The 21180-nt window shown below is 42.1% G+C and overlaps 2 protein-coding genes across 5 annotated transcripts in view; one reads left to right on the top strand and one right to left on the bottom strand.

The window, feature by feature from the left end:
• Window positions 1-11540, bottom strand: part of slc9a8 (solute carrier family 9 member 8) — a 36588-nt gene extending 25048 nt beyond the window's left edge. The window contains exons 1-5 of one of the 3 annotated variants that reach the window (XM_053686406.1): window positions 11047-11179; window positions 10306-10808; window positions 9011-9189; window positions 6909-6989; window positions 1888-1946 (exon numbers count right to left, since the gene is read on the bottom strand). In XM_053686406.1, the coding sequence (XP_053542381.1) occupies window positions 1888-1946; window positions 6909-6989; window positions 9011-9189; window positions 10306-10406 (420 nt within the window). In that variant the 5' untranslated portion in view covers window positions 10407-10808; window positions 11047-11179. Of the gene's footprint in view, window positions 1-1887; window positions 1947-6908; window positions 6990-9010; window positions 9190-10305; window positions 10809-11046 lie in introns of all 3 variants that reach the window. The other 2 variants (XM_053686407.1, XM_053686405.1) reach the window with 2 other exon arrangements.
• A 2865-nt stretch (window positions 11541-14405) lies between these two features.
• The window catches only part of b4galt5 (UDP-Gal:betaGlcNAc beta 1,4- galactosyltransferase, polypeptide 5), a 42412-nt gene continuing 35637 nt past the window's right edge, over window positions 14406-21180 (top strand). Inside the window, exons 1-2 of one of the 2 annotated variants that reach the window (XM_017487942.3) lie at window positions 14406-14551; window positions 19232-19325. In XM_017487942.3, coding sequence (XP_017343431.1) covers window positions 14435-14551; window positions 19232-19325 — 211 coding nt within the window. In that variant the 5' untranslated portion in view covers window positions 14406-14434. Of the gene's footprint in view, window positions 14552-18774; window positions 18938-19231; window positions 19326-21180 lie in introns of those variants that run through there. The other variant, XM_017487943.3, reaches the window with a different exon arrangement.

Here is a 21180-nt window from a genome sequence, read left to right as displayed (position 1 = left end):
GTACCTGCATTACCGCACCCGCCCTACTGTACACGCCCCACTGTACCTGCCCTACTGTACACGCCCCACTGTACACGCCCCACTGTACCTGCATTACCGCACCCGCCCTACTGTACACGCCCCACTGTATACGCACCACTGTACACGCCCCACTGTACACACCCTACTGTACACGCCCCACTGTACACGCCCCACTGTACTTGCATTACTGCACCCGCCCTACTGTACACGCCCCACTGTACACGCCCCACTGTACCTGCATTACCGCACCCGCCCTACTGTACACGCCCCACTGTACACGCCCCACTGTACACGCCCTACTGTACACGCCCTACTGTACACGCCCCACTGTACACGCCCCACTGTACACGCCCCACTGTACACGCTCCACTGTACCTGCATTACCGCACCCGCCCTACTGTACACGCCCCACTGTACCTGCATTACCGCACCCGCCCTACTGTACACGCCCTACTGCACCTGCCCTACTGTACCAGCATTACTGTACACACCCTCTAATTCAAAGCTCTGACTTCCTGCTTCCTGGCAACTCGAATGCAGGAAAAGCATCTGCTTCTGACATTTTATTTATCTTGGGAGTAGACGTGTCTACTCTGTCCGCCCACAGTGCTCTGGTTTCCTGTCTCAAGTTCTCGAGTAATTCCAGTGAACACTTTCTGTGTTAACCCCCAACCCCCACACCCCGCCACGCTATTAAAACCCCCTCTACTTTGTTTCCACTCCTCCCAGAATGCACTACATGCTCCTTTGATTCTGTAAAATCAATTATCTAAAAAATGAATAAATATTTGCTGTAAGAAATCTGCCTAGTCTCTAATCCTGGACTCAGATGTTGTAACCCACGTGGTTCACGGCCCGATTCTTCTCACGTCCGTCACACCACCTCGCAGACTGTGGGTGAGGTTCCTCTCCGTTCCTGTTGAACATGAACTCGATAACAGTTTTGGCTCCTCCCATCACCACTGAAAACTTTACTGTTGTAACCGTCTGTAAAGCATTCCTCACGTTGTAAAAGCGATCATTACTGGGGATTAATTTTTACAAAGAGGATCTCGGTCCTTATTCCTGCCTGTACTAATACACCCAGTGCCTAGCAGTCTCCTTTCCTCTCCAACAAACCCCACCCTGCTCTAGTTTCTGCTCCAACCTTTAACACCATTATCTCCGCCCTGCACTGACTGTACGCCAGCGCCACCTCCACCTCCACACTCTTACCGCTGGGAATTTCTTCTAAAAATAATTTTCTGTTGTGTTTGTTTGTTTTGAGATTTCTATGACTGCCCTTTTACATCCGTCCCTGCTCCTACTCATGTGTAACCTCTCCGCTGAAGGGAGAACAACAGATTAGGACACAGGACGTGATGTCATCACTCGTGTCGTCTTTCAGAGGAGTTTTCCTCCTTCTGTAACACCACGAAATGTTTTTAAGCAGCTTCTGTTTCGAGGGATCCGATTCATCATCGCTTTCCTGTCGCGGTATTCTCGCTACAGACGCTATGAATTTATCCACATCTTCCTGAACACACACCGAAGACGGTAAACATCTCGCGTCATGTTTTAGTGATTTGTTAATGACTTCTTGACGTGTTAATCATTACGGTGAAGGAAAGATGGCAGGCGAAGCCATGCTTAAGACTCTGTTGCAGTTTATAATCTCCGGTCTCGACCACTGTGTCTAATCTCTGCCCTCTAACAGGGTGTCTAATCTATGGTCTCGAACACGGTGTCTAATCTCTGTTACAAAAAATCACTGCAACACTCCTGTCGCAAAAGTGGAAAGTCATGTGAAGTGTCTAACGCACACCGTGATGATCTCTCACACACACACACTAACACACACACACACACACACACGATGGGTAATACCTTCCAGTTGGCCAGCTCCTGAGTCTCGATGATTTTTATAACGGCTCCCATCAGGATTCCTGCAAAACAGCACACACAGATCTCGTTTAAACAATAACACAATACAATAAAAAAAGTTCCAAAATAATTATTGATTATTATTATTATTATTATTATAAGAAAAAGACAGTGTGATCTGGATAGTGTGACTTTAACCGTGGCATGGTACCAGATGGGCTAGAATGAGTGTTTCAGAAAGTGCTGATCTCCTGAGAATTTCACTCACAACACTCTAGAGTTCACACAGAATGGTGCGAAAAACAAAAAACGTCGAGTGAGCGACGGTTCTGAGGACGGGAACGCCTTGTCAAGGAGAGAGATCAGAGGAAAATGGCCAGACTGGTTCGAGCTGACAGGACGGCTACAGTAACCCAGATAACCACTGTGTACAGCCGTGGTGAGCAGAAAAGCATCTCTGAATGCACAACACGTCAGACGCTGAGGCGGACGAGCTACAACAGCAGACGACCACGTCGGGTTCCCCTTCTGTCAGTCAGGAACAGAACGCTGAGGCTGCACTGGGCACAGGTTCAGCAACACTGGAAAAACGTCGCCTGTTCTGATCAATCACCAACAGCATGAACCCATGGACCCAAGCTGCCTTGGGTCAACAGTCCAGGCTGGTGGAGGTAGTGTAATGGTGTGGGGAATGCTTTCTCGGCATGCTTTGGGCCGGTTAACACCGATCAAACAAGGCTTGGAAGCCACACCCTATCCGAGTACTGTTGGTGACCGTGTGCATCCCTTCATGGCCACAACTGAACCATCATCTAATGGCTACTTCCAGCATGATACTGCACCATGACCCAAAGCAAAAGTCATCTCAGACCGGTTTCATGAACATGACAGTCAGTTGAGTGTTCTTCAGACGCCTTCCCAGTCACTTGATCTGAATCCACTAGATCACCTTTGGGATGTGGTAGAACAGGAAATTCGCAGCATGAAGGCGCACCTGAAAAATCTGCAGGAATTTCCTGATACAATGTCGGCATGGGCCGCAATCTCAAAGGAATGTTTCAATGGAATCCATGCCACAAAGATCCGAGGCGATGTTAAGAGCAGAGGGAGGCCCGAGTGTTCCCAGTATTAGCATTGTGTTCCGGATAAAGTGCTCGGGGAGTGTGTGTGTATACGTTCTGTAACTTTTAGTTTAATCTTCCTGCGTTATTTTCTTTGGCAACCGTGTAGTTTATAGCATTCCTGTCAATAAAGCAGTGCTGCACTGAAATGAAAGAGACTAAGAGAGAGAGAGAGAGAGAGAGAGAGAGAGAAGTTATTTGATCATTTTAATGATTTCATTATTATTCTAAAAGACAGAAGAGAAAATAGTAAAAAAAAAAAAAATTAAGACCAAGAGACAGAAAAAAATAAGAGAAACAGACAGAGGAGACAGACAGAGAGAGGGCAAGAGAGACAGAGAGGGCGAGAGAGAGAGAGACAGAGAGAGGGCAAGAGAGAGAGAGACAGAGAGAGGGTGAGAGAGACAGAGAGAGGGCGAGAGAGAGAGAGACAGAGAGAGGGCGAGAGAGAGAGAGAGACAGAGAGAGGGCGAGAGAGAGAGAGAGACAGAGAGAGGGCCAGAGAGAGAGAGACAGAGAGAGGGCGAGAGAGAGAGAGGGCGAGAGAGAGAGAGAGGGCGAGAGAGAGAGACAGAGAGAGGGCGAGAGAGACAGAGAGAGGGCGAGAGAGAGAGACAGAGAGAGGGCGAGAGAGAGAGAGACAGAGAGAGGGCGAGAGAGAGAGAGACAGAGAGAGGGCGAGAGAGAGACAGAGAGAGGGCGAGAGAGACAGAGAGAGGGCGAGAGAGAGACAGAGAGAGGGCGAGAGAGAGAGAGACAGAGAGAGGGCGAGAGAGAGAGAGACAGAGAGAGGGCGAGAGAGAGAGACAGAGAGAGGGCGAGAGAGAGAGAGACAGAGAGAGGGCGAGAGAGAGAGAGACAGAGAGAGGGCGAGAGAGAGAGACAGAGAGAGGGCGAGAGAGAGAGACAGAGAGAGGGCGAGAGAGAGAGACAGAGAGAGGGCGAGAGAGAGAGAGACAGAGAGAGGGCGAGAGAGAGAGAGACAGAGAGAGGGCGGGAGAGAGAGACAGAGAGAGGGCGAGAGAGACAGAGAGAGGGCGAGAGAGAGACAGAGAGAGGGCGAGAGAGACAGAGAGAGGGCGAGAGAGAGACAGAGAGAGGGCGAGAGAGAGACAGAGAGAGGGCGAGAGAGACAGAGAGAGGGCGAGAGAGACAGAGAGAGGGCGAGAGAGAGACAGAGAGAGGGCGAGAGAGAGACAGAGAGAGGGCGAGAGAGACAGAGAGAGGGCGAGAGAGAGACAGAGAGAGGGCGAGAGAGAGAGAGACAGAGAGAGGGCGAGAGAGAGACAGAGAGAGGGCGAGAGAGAGAGACAGAGAGAGGGCGAGAGAGAGAGACAGAGAGAGGGCGAGAGAGACAGAGAGAGGGCGAGAGAGAGAGACAGAGAGAGGGCGAGAGAGAGAGAGACAGAGAGAGGGCGAGAGAGAGAGAGACAGAGAGAGGGCGAGAGAGAGAGACAGAGAGAGGGCGAGAGAGAGAGACAGAGAGAGGGCGAGAGAGAGAGACAGAGAGAGGGCGAGAGAGAGAGACAGAGAGAGGGCGAGAGAGAGACAGAGACAGAGAGAGGGCGAGAGAGAGAGACAGAGAGAGGGCGAGAGAGAGACAGAGACAGAGAGAGGGTGAGAGAGAGAGACAGAGAGAGGGTGAGAGAGACAGAGACAGAGAGAGGGCGAGAGAGAGACAGAGACAGAGAGAGGGCGAGAGAGAGAGACAGAGAGAGGGCGAGAGAGACAGGCATCGGTGAGGTCCTGTATGTGGAAGAGGGCGTTTCCTCTGAGTGTGTTACTCTGCTGCTTATACTGCGTCACAGAGCAACGAGAAAAGATGACAAATAAAGGTGACATGCAGTACCATAGAACAGCGTCTCAGACCACCCAATTTGTAGGTGAGCAAAAATATTGGAACATGTGACTGGCAGGTGGTTCTTGCTAGATTGAGTGTTTAAACAATAAGTCGCTCTGAATTTATAATTGGTTTTACTCTTGGTTTTAGGCTTCAGTTTCACCTGTGAACACTGCGTTTGTTGTTAAAAAGGATAAGCCAACATGAAGATCAGAGAGCTGTCTGTGGGAGAAAAGCAGGCCATTTTGAAGCTGAGAAAAGAGGGAAAATCAATCAGCGGCAGTGCACAAACATTGGGCAGAGCCAATACAACAATCTTTGAATTGTCTTGAAAAAGAAAGAAACCCCTGGTGTACTGACAACCAGACATGGAACGGGTCGGCCAAGGAAAACAACAACTGATGACGAACCCAAAAACAACCATCAGTGACATCAACAACCTCCACAGGACAGGGTGAAGGTCTCAATCCACTGCTCAGAGAAGACTTCGAGAGCAGAAATATAGAGGGCACACCACAAGATGGAAACCGCTCATCAGCAGTGAGAATCAGAAACCCAGACTGGAATTCACAGAGAATACAGAGATGATCCACAAACGTTCTGGAACCGAGATGAACCTCTACCAAAGTGATGGAAAGACCAAAGTGTGGAGAAAGAACGGATCTGCTCACGATCCAGAACATACGAGCTGATCTGTGGAACATGGTGGAGGAAGTGTCATGGCTTGGGCTCGCACGGCTGCTTCTGGAACATTCTCACTGATCTTTATTGATGAACTCATGGTGGAGCAGCAGAATGAATTCAGAAGTTTACAGGAACATCCTGTCTGATAATTTACAGAGAAACGCATCCGAATGAATCAGGAGGAACTTCATCACGCAGCGAGACAACGACCCAAAAACACACTTCCACCTCGACACAGGACTTCATCAGGGGGAAAGTGGAAGGGTTTAGACTGGACACGTCCATCACTCGCTCTCTCTCGTCTCCTTCTGATCTCAAACCCAGATGTCTTTGCTGTAGCGCACACGCTAATGAATTAGGCTTGCCGTTCCAATAATTTTGGAGGGGACTGTATATCGGAATCGATTTGTATAATTAATAAAATAATTAAAGGATGCACTGATGAAGAGGATCACGCTAAAATACGAGCGAGAGAAACAGGATGACGGGTTCAGAGCGAGCGCTCGCACAGGAACTTACTGTGTATTGTTAATGGGCGAGGCTCCGCGCGTGCGTGTGTGCATTTCCTCTACACACCACAAACTAGCTGGAACATAATGCTCTGTCTCTAACAGGAATCCAGTAAATATTATGGCGTAAGACTGGACTAAACGAGTCGGACTGGTTTCAGATCGCGGTTGTGAAAGCGCGTGTGTGTAAACGTTTCTCAGCGTGGCCTTTGACAGAGTTTCACACTGCTGGAGTGTCGCGTTCACCCGTGTGTCATTCTGTTATAGTAAAATAATCAGTGATGATCAGCTGCTGTGATTATTGAACAGGAAGTTGATTATTTTCCTGTAATAAGTGCTTTATTCCTCTTATACCACAGCGATGTATCAAACAACAACAACGTGATACTTTTTATCCATTTATAGTTACATTTAATGTTGAGGAACGTGCGTTAACCAGGCGTTACGTTATAGCAGTCTTTTTCTCTCTATTGAAGTTACTAAGACGGTTACTATAGAAACTCTAACGTATTAGAACGAGCGCATTAATATAAACCTGTGGAAAATTAATCCACAGCTTCTGACCTAGGAATAATAATAATAAAAACACTCAAAATTCCTTTATGTGGTCAGACGGTCAGTTAGTGGTCAGCGTTACACTGCTTGCGCGACCTCAGAATTACATCCGCGCCATGTGTTCACCGGTTATTGCAAAATTGACTTCTGCAATACTGAGAACACGGAATCCTACGTTATATCTGCTAAATAAACCTCTAACAAACAACGAGTGCTGCTCTGTGTGTTGATAAATTGTGTACGAGCCAAAAAGAAAGAAAGAGACAGAAAGAAAGAAAGAAAGGAGAGAAGCTTCTCCTCTGTGATTTGCCTCACCCAGTGAAACTACAGCCACGCTCTCGGGCAGGAAGTGCAGCTTAAACCTGATCAGCAAGTGAACCAATATGATGCAGATTCCTGTGAAAAACACACGACAGAAACGTTATACACCGATCAGCCGTAACAATAAAACCCCTGACAGGTGACGTGAAGAACAGATTCTCTCGTTACAGTGGCACCTGTCGAGCGACGGGATCTCTCAGGCAGCAAGCGAACTGTCACCTCACGAAGCTGACGTGTTGGAAGCAGGAAAAATGGGCAAGTGGAAGCATCCGAGCGATGGAATAAAGATAATAAAACACTGTGTCGTTTATAATATATATATATATATATATATATATATATATATATATATATATATATATATATATATATATATAAAATGTAGATATCATGATAAATTGTGTGCGCGTTTATGAGATCTCAGATATTGCACTCTTTTGATACAGTTGTGCTCATAAGTTTACACTCCCCTTGCAGAATCTGCAAAATGCATGTTGTTGTTTATTTAGTCCTGCCTTAAACAAGCTCATCTTCACATAACATATGTTTACATATAATCCATAATACATGATAACAACTGAATTTACACAAGTGAACCAGTTCAAAGTTTCCACATGGTCGATTATTAACCCTGTGTGTCGTTACCTGGATGACCCGCGACTGTGTTTATGTTCTGTGAGAGTTCTTCATGAGTCCCGTGTTTGTCCTGAGCAGTTAAACTGCCCGCCGTTCTTCAGAAGAATCCTCCAGGTCCTGCACATTCTTTACTTTTCCAGCATCTTCTGCATATTTGAGTCCTTTCCAACAGTGGCTATATGATCTTGCTCATAACACAACTATTATAAAAGGTGCAAACATTCACTGATGCTCAAGAAGGCAACACCACACATTAACAGATAACATTTTGCAGGTTCTGCAAGGGGTGTGTAAACTAATGAGCAAAACTGTGAAAAACATTTCTAATTACAAACTGCTGATTCGCAGCAGCTGATATGATGTGATTTCGTAATTTTTTTTAAAACGCTACGGAGCAAACTTTTCACAAAAATTTTCGCAATTACAGCTACAGACATAAACTATCGTAAAATCTGTGTAGAACGATATCAATATATTACATTAACTTAATTTAAGCCATACAACATATAATATTTCTAAAATATGTTATGCGCTCTGTATACTGCAATAGAAAAAATATATACATTAACACTGTAACTAATAACAATAATGATAATAATAAATTGATTCTATTGATAAATTTGAATATTAATCGTGATTAGCAACATTATCAGTAATTGTTTATTTTCATTTACTTATATTGTTACTGTTATATTTATTTGTTTTTCGTTTGGTTGGTTCTCTCATACACTCACCCTCCACTTTATTAGGAACACCTGCACATTCATGCGGTTATCTAATCAGCCAATCACGCAGCAGCACAATCCATAAAATCATGCAGGTACAGCTCAAGAGCTTCAGTTAACGTTCACATCAAACATCAGAATGAAGAAAAAGTCTGATCTCTAAAGTGCGACTTTAACCGTGGCATGATTGTTGGTGCTACTTGGGCTGGTCTGAGTGCTTCAGAAACTGCTGATCTCCTGAGAATTTGTGAGCACTGTGCTGCTGCCACATGATTGGCTGATTAGGTGTACAGGTGTTCCTAATATAGTGGATGGTGAGTGTATAATTGTCCTTTCTGTTTTATTTTTTTGTAATACTGTAAATGTTTAGTGGATTTTAAAGACAACATCATAATACAATAATATACTACTAAAGATAATAATAATAATAATAATAATAATAAGGAGAGGGGAGTAGTGTTATTGTACACATTGCTCGCACTAACACGTGGTGTTTATTCGCCAGCGGCGGTGTGTGATTCACACATCTGTCCCCCGGTGTTAGTGCAGAGAGACTGAAGCGTCTCAGTGGTGTTTATCTTCATTTACACTGACTGCTCTGTTTAATACGCTGAGACTCTGAGAGCAAATGGGGGAAGGAAAAAACACGCAGTCACGCTACTGAGGAAATGAGTGTGTGATTCGAGACACAGCTCTACCCCGCTATACGCACTCATGCAGCGTGTGTTTGCATACCGATGACGAGCAGGTTGAAGAAGATGCTCATGCCACTCGACTGTTCCTCCTCCTGTGCTTTGACCCCCGTCTGAACCGGCAGGATGGGCTTGACCGTGGGCGGGGTCGAGGTCGTCGCCTTGGCAGCGGGCGTGGTGCTGCGGAACGTTTCATTGCCGGGTGTTTCCGTGGCGTTTATTCTACAGGTGTATAGAGAAAGTGTCAAAAATACATGAACGTACAATCGATTCAATTCAAAAGACTATATTCGATATTCGATTCACGAATCATTCATTTGCAATTCAAGAAATTTTTAGCCGATTTGATTCGAATCACGATTCGTTACGTTTACAACCGAATTCAAAAGTGATTATAGCAGAGTCCATTCGATTCATGGCTTTTCAATTTAATCCAAAATGTGCGTGATGGAGCCGATTCGATTCATGATTCATTCGTTTTCAATTCAAAATAGTTTTCAATTCTATTCAAATGAATTTGAGCAGAGTCGATTCGATTCACGAGTTAACAACTCCATCTGAAAAGTATTTTAGCCGAGTCGCATCAATTCGATTCTAAACTGTTTTAGTCGAGTTGATTCACTTGATTCGAGTCTCCACAATTCATTTCAAGAGTAATTTTAGCTGAGTTGTTTCGATTCACGATTCATTCGTTTTCAATTCAATTCAAATAAGGTTGATCTATACACCGATCAGCCATAGCATTAAAACCACTGACAGGTGGTGTAAATAATGATTCTATCGTTACAACCTGTTAAGGGGTGGGATATATTAGTTAGCAAGTGAAGTGTCGGCAGATCTGATGTGTGCAAAGCAGGAAAAACGGGCAAGCGTAAGGATCTGAGTGACTTTGATAAGGGCCAAATTGTGATGTCTAGATGTCTGGGTCAGACAGTCTCCAAAGCGGCAGGTCTTCTGAAGTGTTCCCGGTGTGCAGTGGTTAGAACCTATCAAAAGTGCTCCAAGGAAGGAGAACCGGTGAACCGGTCTGGTCCGATCCCAGAGAAAGGCTACTGTAGCACAAACTGCTGAAGAAGTTCATGCTGGATCTGATAGAAAGGAGTCAGAACACACAGAGCATCGCAGCTTGTTGTGCATGGAGCTGCGTAGCGGTCAGAGTGCCCATGCTGACCCCCTGTACACCACCGAAAACTCCTAGAATGGGCATCAGAACTGAACCATGGAGCAATGGAAGAAGGTGGCCTGGTCTTATGAATCAGGTTTTCTTTTACATCATGTGGAGGCCAGGTGTGTGTGTGTGTGTGTGTGTGTGTGTGTGTGTGTGTGTGTGTCGTTTACCTGGGGAAGAGAAGGCACCAGGATGCACTATGGGAAAGAGGCGAGCTGGTGGAGGTAGTGTGATGCTCTGTGGAATGTTCTGCTGGGAAACCTCGGGTCATTCATGTGGATGTTACTTTAACACAAACCACCTACCTAAACACTGTTTCAGATTGAGTACACCCCTTCCTGGTAACGCTATTCCCTAATATCAGTTCCCTCTTTCAGCAGGATAACGCTCCCTGACACACTACAGCACCTGTTCAGGAACGCTTTGAGGAACATGACAAAGAGTTCAAGGTGTTGACTCGACCTCCGAATCCCCCAGATCTCGATCCGATCGAGCGTCTGTGGGACGTCCTGGACAAACAAGTCCGAAGAACCCATGGAGGGCCGACCTCGCAACTTACAGGACTTAAAGGATCGACGTCTCGGTTCCAGATACCACAGCGCACCTTCAGAGGTCTTGTGGAGTCCATGCCTCGACGATTCTGAGCTGTTTCGGAGGCACGAGGAAGGAGGACCTACACAATGTTAGTCAGGTGGTTTTAATGTTATGGCTGATCACAAAAAAAAGATGTAGAGACACTAGACAGTGTGTCATTGTGTGAGGTGTTACTGTGCAGTGCACGAGACAGGGTGCAGAAGACTTTAGTGCCCTATATAGTGTACTTATATGGGATTCTGAGCTTGTATTTACATTTTCACTGAAGGAGTAATGAAGAGTAAGTGTTGTGATTAATGAGCTAGCAGGCTAACTACCTGTGAGGGTCGGTTTGTGGGTCTGGGTTTTCATTTTGTCCGCTGTTTTCTCCTCCTCCGGTGAATGTTTGTGTTTGTAGCTGCTTCTGCTCCCCAGCCTTCTCCTCCTCTCTCGGGCGCTCTGAAAGCTCAGAGAGTGTGTCATGGCATTCACAATCCCACACCAGCGAGAACAAAACCAAAATACACAAAACTACACCTCTGTCTTCTGGTTTCATCCTTAAATAAAGCAATGACAGAGATAAATAAAGTAAACCTGCCCATTTAAACTCCACATGCTAGGCTAATCCGTGTTGTATACACAGCCACATCATGACTTCTTCCGCAGTCTCGGAAATGTTTGGGAAATGTAGTTCTAAATGTAACTTAAAAAGGGATTTAAAAAGACAATATAAAATAAACAGATAACATGTCGAAGTCAGTTCACCGAGTTTAACATCTAGACATGTAATTCCTTGTAAATGACGCTGTTGCAGTCAAACAGTGGAATAGATTAACGATCCATGTGTTGTGTTACACTACATTTCCCAGAATGCTAAGCGCTACGGTGTAACTGTAAAAGAGAAAGTGGGCGGGGCCTTGTCCGGATGCCCATTGATTAACGCAAAGAACTTTCGAGATTCAAGCAGTTTTGAAATGTTGGAAAATTCGGTTAATTATATATATATATATATATATATATATATATATATATATATATATATATATATATATATATATAGTAGTATGTTTGATTTCAAATCATAAATAAACAGTAATTCGCTGTGTATTAAAGTGAACATAAATCTAATACAAATAATTCCTTCTTTTTTATTTATTCTTTTTTTTCAAATAATATAGGTAAATGTATGCATGTTTTCCATTGCTAGTTTAATACATAAATATTCATAGGTTTATTTGCATTCAGTTGAAATTCAGTTTGTAATTTGTGACTTTATGGAAAAAATAAAAACAGCATGACCCCAAGCATTTTACTCCTCCTATACAACACCAATCTGACAGTAACGATGTTTTAAATGAATTAAAGAACATCGTGTCAATCTTTTATCCATCTATAGTTACAGTCAAATGATACCGACAACTGCACAAGTCATTTCCTGTTCTCACTTCATACAGCATTTCTTTTCACATGTGCTTCTCGTGTTTCCTCTGAGAGGGGCACGGTGGCTTAGTGGTTTACCTGTTTGTCTTGTACCTCCAGAGTCGGGGCTTTACATCCCTCCTCCGCTCTATGTGAGCAGAGTTTGTTTGTTCTGTTTCCTCCAGGTACTCCAGTTTCCTCCCTAAGTCCAATGACATGCGTTGTAGTCTGATTGGTGTTTCCAAATTGTCTGTAGTGTTCGTGCCCTGCGATGTGTTGGGACCCTGTGTAGGATAAGCAGTCCAGAAAATGGATGGATGCTTCACTCAATTGTTGTTTTTTTCTCTCATTATATGACCCAAATAATCACATTTGAAATCATTTGTATACATTAGAACAAAATGCCGTTTCTCCAGGACCACGGTGCAACACAGAACATTATGTAAGACTATATAAAGTACAAAAAAGCAATGTATATCTACAGAGTATATTTATAAAATGTTCTGTTTAGTTTACTAGGATTACACCAAGTTCGTTGTGCACCACTGACATAAGGAGTTAAATAAATACATTTAAAACATTTAAATGTGGAAAAAAAATGGATGAGGGAACACCACCTTAATGTCAACCCGGCAAAATCCGAGCTTCTCGTCATCCCAGCCTGTCTGTCAATCAACCACAACCTCACTGTACAGCTCGGCTCAACCACACTCAAACCAACCCGGGACGGCCAGGAACCTCGGGGTGATTCTCGATGACAGCTTGACCTTTACAGACCACATCTCAACAACTGCACGGTCCTGTAGGTTCATCCTGTACAACATCAAGAAAATCAGACCCTACCTCACAGAACAGGCTACACAGATACTAGTCCAGGCTCTTGTTATCTCAAAACTAGACTACTGCAACTCACTACTCTCGGGTCTCCCGGCAGCTCCATCAAACCCCTTGAGATGATTCAGAATGCAGCAGCGCGCCTCGTCTTCAACCAGCCCAAGAGAACCAATGTCACACCCCTCTTCATCTCCCTCCACTGGCTTCCTGTAGCCTCCCGTATCAAATTCAAGGCCTTGATGCTCACCTACAAGACCTTGTCTGGAACAGCGTCACCTACCTCAACTCTCTCCTGAAGGCTTACGTTCCCTCAATCAATGACCAACGCTTAGTAGTTCCCACTCAGCGTAGCTCAAGGTCCCTTTCAAGAACATTTAAACTAACTGTTCGTCAGTGGTGGAATGAACTTCCAACCTCAATCCGGACCTCAGAATCTCTCACCATCGTCAAAAAACAGCTAAAGCCCCACCTCTTCCATGAACACCGAATCAACCCATAAATAAATAAATAAAATAAAATAAAATAAAATAAAATAAAAATTACTCTGGCACTTACACCTCGACTCTGCGCACTTTGCTTCTTCTGGAACTCAATTAAAGATCTTGTACAGTAGCACTACTCGTATTGTTCTCTGCTCGATATATCGCTTTGCTTGTATTTTTCTCATTTGTAAGTCGCTTTGGATAAATGAATGAATGTAAATGTAATGGATATAACCTGTAGGTTCAATAGAGCAAACCTTAAGAATGTAAAAGAGTTTATCTGTGAGGGCGAGTCCACATACAGCAATTTGGATGGACTTACAGTTTTCCCTTCCCTTCTTTTTTTTAAATAATAATTTCTTTTTATTATTATTATTATTATTTTTATTATTATTATTATTATTATTATTATTATTTTTTTTTTTTATCCCAGTAAAATGTCCTTGTGCGTTAAATTTGCCAAATGTATCATGTATCCCTGATGTGATGGAATGAGTCAATGGGGCATGCCACTTGATAATAATTGGCGCTTCTTAATAAGTACTCTCTTTACTTATTGATTGCTCGAACCGGACTCTTTCTGTTAGCAAATATTTTTACCGTTATTATCTCTCTCTATATATACACCTGTTGGTATATATCTTAGTTTTGAAGCTGTGATCTAAGAAACACCAATCTCTCTGCTGTCGCAGAGGCAAAGTTCTTATAAGAAATACTTCTCTCAATGTAATACACGCATTTCTTATTGTCTCCCTTCCTTACAGACAGCAATACACTACACAGCAATACACAATGACTTCATCAAATTCTAATTCTAAATCATTGACTCCCTTCCATAGAGACAGCAATACACAATGACTTTATAAAATTCTAATTCTAAATTGTTGATGATTCCCACCGGTCAGTGACAAGGCTTCAGAAGTCTTTCGCTCTACACAACAAAGGACAAACCGCCTTCACGTAAACACAGACTTCAGGGTGAAACTTCTCCATGAGCTTCCTCCGGTTTGCTTGTTGTCCAGAAAAGCTGAAAGACCCGCGCAGCCCAGCCATGACACGCCAAATTGTCATGGAAATTACACAACGCGCGCAGACCCGTCCTCTGAAGGTAAAAAGGTTTCTTACAGAAAGATGGTTAATACAGGATAGAATAAAGCAGGAGAGAATAATGAGAGCGCTCTGAAGTGCTTGTGCTGAACCACTACTATATATATGAAACGCAGAGCATGACACACTCCTGTGTACCGATAAGAAGCGGTGTGAGGCAGTTCAAACAGGCTTTGTTTTAGGATCTTAGAAGATGTTTAGATGAACCTTGAACAGAAGACACAACGTTTGTGTCTCTGTACGCAGATACACATTCTGTACTGATCTCAGTGACATGACGTGGACTTCTTAGGCGTTATCCTCTGATGAGAATGAAACAGAACAAGAACAAAATTATTACAAAGTAAAAATGAATAATTTCCCCTCACACCCTCAACCCCAGAGATCCGTGCCACCCGTTTTTCTAAATGCTGGAAAAGTGCAATTTAAGAAAGTAATTACAATAAATGCACTGTTTGTTTGTTTGTTTGTTTGTTTTGCAGTCACCACCTGATACAGTGATTATAATACACTGTACAGTATAACATAATAATTACAAAACCCGTTTCACTCCCAGTGACCTGTCCGTGCATTAGAAATCCCTCAGTATTAACGCTATAACATTACCAAACAAGTCACTAAAGCGGTTCTCTGAGGGTTTTCTCAGGTTATTTACGACACCTGATAAAAGTTCAAGTGTAAAAGGCGATATATTACTATAGGAAGTTCTCCCATTCTTATTCGCACAGGTATTTTAAAACTGCTCCCTGATATGGTTTCTATGATGCAGGGTTTCCGATTAGTACGGAAGATGTGACAAATACAGTAATGCACTAATTATTATACATTCACCTCAAATATCTTCCACATCATGCAACAGCCGTGCAAATAATGAATAAAGTGCGTTTCTTGCCTATACACACACACACACACACACACACACACAAACACACACACCCTTTCCCTTACATTAAACTCGTAATTCAGACACAGTTGTTGGTTTTGGCCCCGAGGCATTCTGGAATGAGCCTTTATTTTAATGAAATGCTAAGCGTGACTCGACATGCCTTTCATTTCATGGGAAATGCAGTGTTTGTAGAGTAAAGGTTGGCCAAGCTATTGAATTAGCACATAGATTTAGGATTATTACCATTTCTATGCACACCCACCCACACACACACACACACACACACACCCACACACACACACACACACACACACACACATGCACAAACACACACCTATCACTTAATGTAATGTAGTTTATTTATTTAGTTCAGTAATCTTATTCGGTTCGGTTCCTTTTCTGTTTGTTTTACACAGGCCCTCCCAGACTGCCTCACTGTTGTTGATCGATTTTAAAAATGTTGCATCAACTTTTACATCAGAGTTTAAAATGAATCCAGCTCTGTTTATTTGGTAGTCATGCAGTCTATTTATTTCTAGCTTATATGATAGAATTGAATTCTCACCCAGACCTGGTCTACAGTCCGTGTGTTCAGGGTCGGTGTACGTTCTCTTGTGTTTCTTGTGTAAAGAAATGCCGTATACATTTTGTGGTATTTCTTTTAATAGAGGAAATTAAGATGCAAATTTGGAGTAAATCTGGTGCTATAGACGGGTTGTAATAGATTATCGTTTCTATAGAATGTATGTAGATATATAAAATGTATATAGATATATATATATATATAATATATAGAGAGTTTGCACTTATGTCATACATATTTATACATCCTGTATATACTCTTTATATTTCCCTGTAGTGTTCTCCTTACTGTCTCTTTTAACTCTTCTTTCTTTTCTTTTTGTCTTTTTTTTTTTTTGACTGCTGCTGTGACACCCTAATTTCTCCATTTTGGGATTAATAAAGTATTACCTTATCTTCTCTTATTTTAGTAACATCTCATTCACAGGGACTTCCCACATAAACGATGTTCATGATGTAAGTGAACTCAACGTTAAACGCAACTGTAAACGGATAAAATGTAAGACGTGTTGGAAACCTGTTGTGGTGTAAGAGGATTGAAACACTTCCAGGGTGGTAACAGGAACTCAGCTTCGTTACATCATTTCAATTCCATTTTCTGTAAACTAGTTTACTACCATAATAGTAGAAAGGTAAATCTCCTCCTGTGCCACTTTTTCATATCAAAATCCCATAACTGATCTGATCACAAACAGAACAGTGCTATAAAACTGAGAAATGTACACACAGGAGTGTTGATTAAGTCTGAAAGCACTGAAATATCATCTAGTTTTAAGCTCTAGTGGTTTTGGAAACAAACAATAAATTCCGATCTGGCAACCCTGCATAAGCGGTCAGTGCTTCACTGAATCGGTTCCTTTGAGCAGAATCGTTTGAATGAATGAATCCATGTGAGCGTTTGAGTGAAATTCCTCGGAAATGAGCTGACTCAGATCTCACAGCTCACTCCACCTAGCTTTACTGTAAGTAGTGTGTTCATAAGGGGAATTCAGTACAACTGTGGAAACTTGGACACTATATATATTAGATATATGAATATGTTATATATTATATATATTATTCATAACACACACACACACACACACACACACACACACTGTCATATTGCACTCAGTTAATATCAGTACATGTTTCATAATGTTCTTAACACCATCGTATATGCATTACATTACATGTAATAACACATACATATATGTATTGTAATGCATTCTTACACACAAAAAACAAGCAACTAAACACAAACACACACACGCTATAATGCATGCTTTACAACACAATGTCTTGCATAATTCTTCATGAACTTAATAGTATACATAACACACCTTCATACTTGCCTAATACATCACGCGTGTGCATTATGACGCATAATTACACACACACACACAAACAAGAAATTGTGGTGTCATGTGGCTTTCTATGTTTGTGTGCATCATGCCCTATGAACTCATTCCTAATAGGTTATAATGCATTCATAAGGAGTTATACACGTCATGTTGATTAAAACGCATTACACGTTATAACAGTGCTTATTATGCATTATAAGTTGATGATATATAGCGTTATAATTAGTTTTTATAAATATAGAATTGAGATATTCAGTCCCAGCGTGCGTGATGATGCACTGCATATAGTCGCAGACGTGACTATATTAAGACCTGCCCTGGTCTTAATATTAATATATTAATAACACACCATCACGCACGCACTATAAGGGATGAATATGAAAAATAGGACATTTTATATATATTTTACAATAACGCTTTACTGCTTGATGTTACCATGACAATAATAAATTCATGTACAATTTTTTTTGATAGGCAATAATACAAAACTGCTATTTTACTCTTTAATAACAGGAAAGTAGTGGTGGTGGGGGGGGGGGGGGGGGGGTAACTTTGATATAACAAAAAAAAAAAAGTCACATGACCAGGAAGTGCTGTTTGCACTTCCTTTTTCTGCAATCACATGGCATGGTGAAGGTCATCATCAAAATTCCATACATTTTTCAAAATTTATGCAAAACTACTTAAAGGGAAAAATGGAAACACTGTCTGAGAAAACTTAACATTTACTTTTTGTAATTTAAACAGGTTTATATATTTTGAGGATTCTGTTAAATGGTAAAATGTCATTGTTGCCATGCGGCAACAACATGCGCTAATGGAACTGTAGCGTGTGTGTTCATGAACTGTAACAGACCTACAGCGGAAAATACACTCGGCTTCTCTAAAAGCACATCTCCATTATTCAAAGGAAGAAAAACTATTAGCATTTCAAACATTTTGCAATTGCACCTTTTCCCGCTAAAGTTTTATGTATTAAGAGAAAGAAGTGAGTATTTTGTGTCGCTAAATCCATCCACATACTTTCCACAACTGTAATTCCTTTCTACAAGATAGAACTTTTACATGCTTACCAGGTGACAAAAAACAAACAAACAAACAAACAAACAAAAAACAACCTCTTATAGCAATTTATAGTCTGGAAAAAGCAGTCATTGGAATATAATCTCATACATTCTGTGTTATTTTTGACTATGTGAATACTTTCAACCATTGCACATTTTTAACGATTAACTTTCTAATCAATGAACTAATTCTAGTAATATAAATCCATTTTAAAAAATAATGGTGTAATAATTCATGTAATAAAGAGTTAAACGATTCAACCGCAACGTTTGATTCACTTCCTGATTCGATTCACTTGCTGGACTCGGCTCTGTGAAGACTCGGTCGGAAAGAAAAAAAAAAAAAAAAAGACTCGAGTCGCTCGCGCGCGCTGCCCCCGCTTTGACGTGCGTAGTTGCGCTTCCATTCATCTGGTTGCGCTCGTGCCAGAGAGCAGGATGTTGTGGATCTCGGAGATCTGCTGACTCTCCTCGGGGCTTCTCCTTCCCTTTCTGCTGGATCCACCCGAGCTGTAGGAGCTTCTCCTTCTTCCTCTTCCCCTTCTTCTCCTTCTTCTCCTTCTTCTTCTTCCTCTTCTTCTTGCTCTTCTTGTTCTTCTTCTTGCTCTTCTGAAGAAGCTGTCTGTCTCTGGCTGACCGAGAAACGCGGCAGGAAGAGGAGCTTGTGATCTCCGCGCGAGACTGGGCTGTGGAGGAGATTTCCGCCGCGCAATTTTTACTTCCTTTCTTTTTTTTCTTCTTTTTTTTTTTTCTTTTTTATTTATTTATTTATATAAATTGTTTATTCCGGTATGATGCCTCCGCAGATGAGGTTCAGGAGAAGATCCTTCCTCGGGCTCCTCTTCCTCTTCTCTCTCTCTACATCGGCGCTTTACTTCATCTACTCGGCTCCCGGGATCGGTGAGTGTTAACACACACACACACACACACACACGGTATGCTTCTTTTAAACACGGTATCGCGCGCGCTTAATGCTCATTATATTCATAACAGCACCGTACACAGCCTCCATGCGTTATAACGCGTCATGACGCGTCTGATGTCTGATGTGGGGGAATTATGAATGTGAATATCGGGGTTTCGTGTCTGGTGCGCTGTACTGATGCACTAACGCAGATATGCACCCACCCACCCACCCCCACACACACACACACACACACACACACACACACAGAGTGACATTTTGCGTATGATACACACCCCTACATTTGTTATATGACACACACACTGCCCAGAGAAAACCCAGGTATATAGTAGTTATCTCTCTATCTCTCTGTCCACACACACACACACACACACACACACACACACACACACACACACACACACAGGTACACAATCAAGGATAGACCAGGTTCCTCATTGTGTCCTTGTTTATCTCAGGTCCTTTCATCCTATATATATATATATATATATATATATATATATATATATATATATATACAGTGCCGTGCAAAAGTTTTAGGAACAGGCAAAGATGCATAATGAAATATAATAATGAAATTATTTCTGAATGTTTCTTCATGTAAAAAGAGGAAAACACCCCATAAAGAGCAGTAAACAGTAGTAAATGAAACAAATAAAAATAAAACGAGTCTCTGGTGCAGTGTGTGCAGTTTTATAAGGAGATGCGAGTAAGTGTTACGGAGCGTGTTGCAGAACCAGACTCGGGTCTTCCGGAGACTCTGACTCTCGCACTCGCGTCTCATTTTTGCAGCGAAACCCAGCAGCGTTCATTGTGTTTTTTTTGTTCTTTTTTTTTTTTTACCTGAAAAGTGTCTCTTACGTAAAACGCCGCTTTCTTTACTGACATACAAACATCTTTGTGCTGAAAAACTGATGTTCGGAATCGAAGATGTAGACGTCATAAAATAAAAAATCTGTAACTAAGTTTGTGCTAAAAAGAATTAGGGTGGCTAAAACTTTTGCACAGTATTGTGTGTGTGTGTGTGTGTGTGTGTGTGTGTGTGTGCGTGTGTGTGTTATATCATACAGGGATTCAGGAGTGTAATTAACCCTACACTGGGCAGTTAAAAACCCAGAGTAATTCAATAAGTGTGTTTGGCGCTGGTCATCGATCAGGGTTTGTGACCTCAGTCGCAGTCACTCGGGTCACTTCCTACCATGCGTATCGATCTTTAGACGACGTTCCCGACGTTGCCGAAGCAGAAATATGACTTCAGACACGCTCGAGATGTTATTGATACTACTTAGGACGGTCCTGATTATCGCTTCGTCAATATATCGCAATATTGTACGATATCGATGATACCGTTATCATGTAACTACTCAGACGTTATTCATTAATACTTTTTTAAAAAATCACAATAATTAAAAAAAAAAAAATTATATTACGCACAACATAGATATTTATATATCATATTTACACACAGAAAAGTATTTGCACCCATTTCAGCCATTGTCAGTGGGCTATATTAAGTATGTTGCGTGTGATAGCTGACAAACTTGGCTACTGATCGATGTAAGCTATAGCTAACAAGTAGCTGCTAGCTGATTACAGTGTATTGTGTTATGCTGAGCTACACTGTAAGTCAGTATAACATAAATGTTAGTTAACAAACCTTAAGCTACTGATCTGTATCATCTAATTTAAGCTAGCTTGTTAGACAACAAGACTGGCGACTGACATCGACTATTTCAAGCTAGAAAGCTTACTTAGTTAGCTGACTAGTTAGCTAGTTAATGTTAGCCCAGATCTGCTGTGCTTAAGTAGTTGCTCATTGATAATATCGTG

Source organism: Ictalurus punctatus, chromosome 15 (assembly GCF_001660625.3).
Source record: "Ictalurus punctatus breed USDA103 chromosome 15, Coco_2.0, whole genome shotgun sequence".
In the NCBI taxonomy this organism is placed as follows: domain Eukaryota; kingdom Metazoa; phylum Chordata; class Actinopteri; order Siluriformes; family Ictaluridae; genus Ictalurus; species Ictalurus punctatus.
This window is presented reverse-complemented; position numbering and strand designations above follow the sequence as displayed.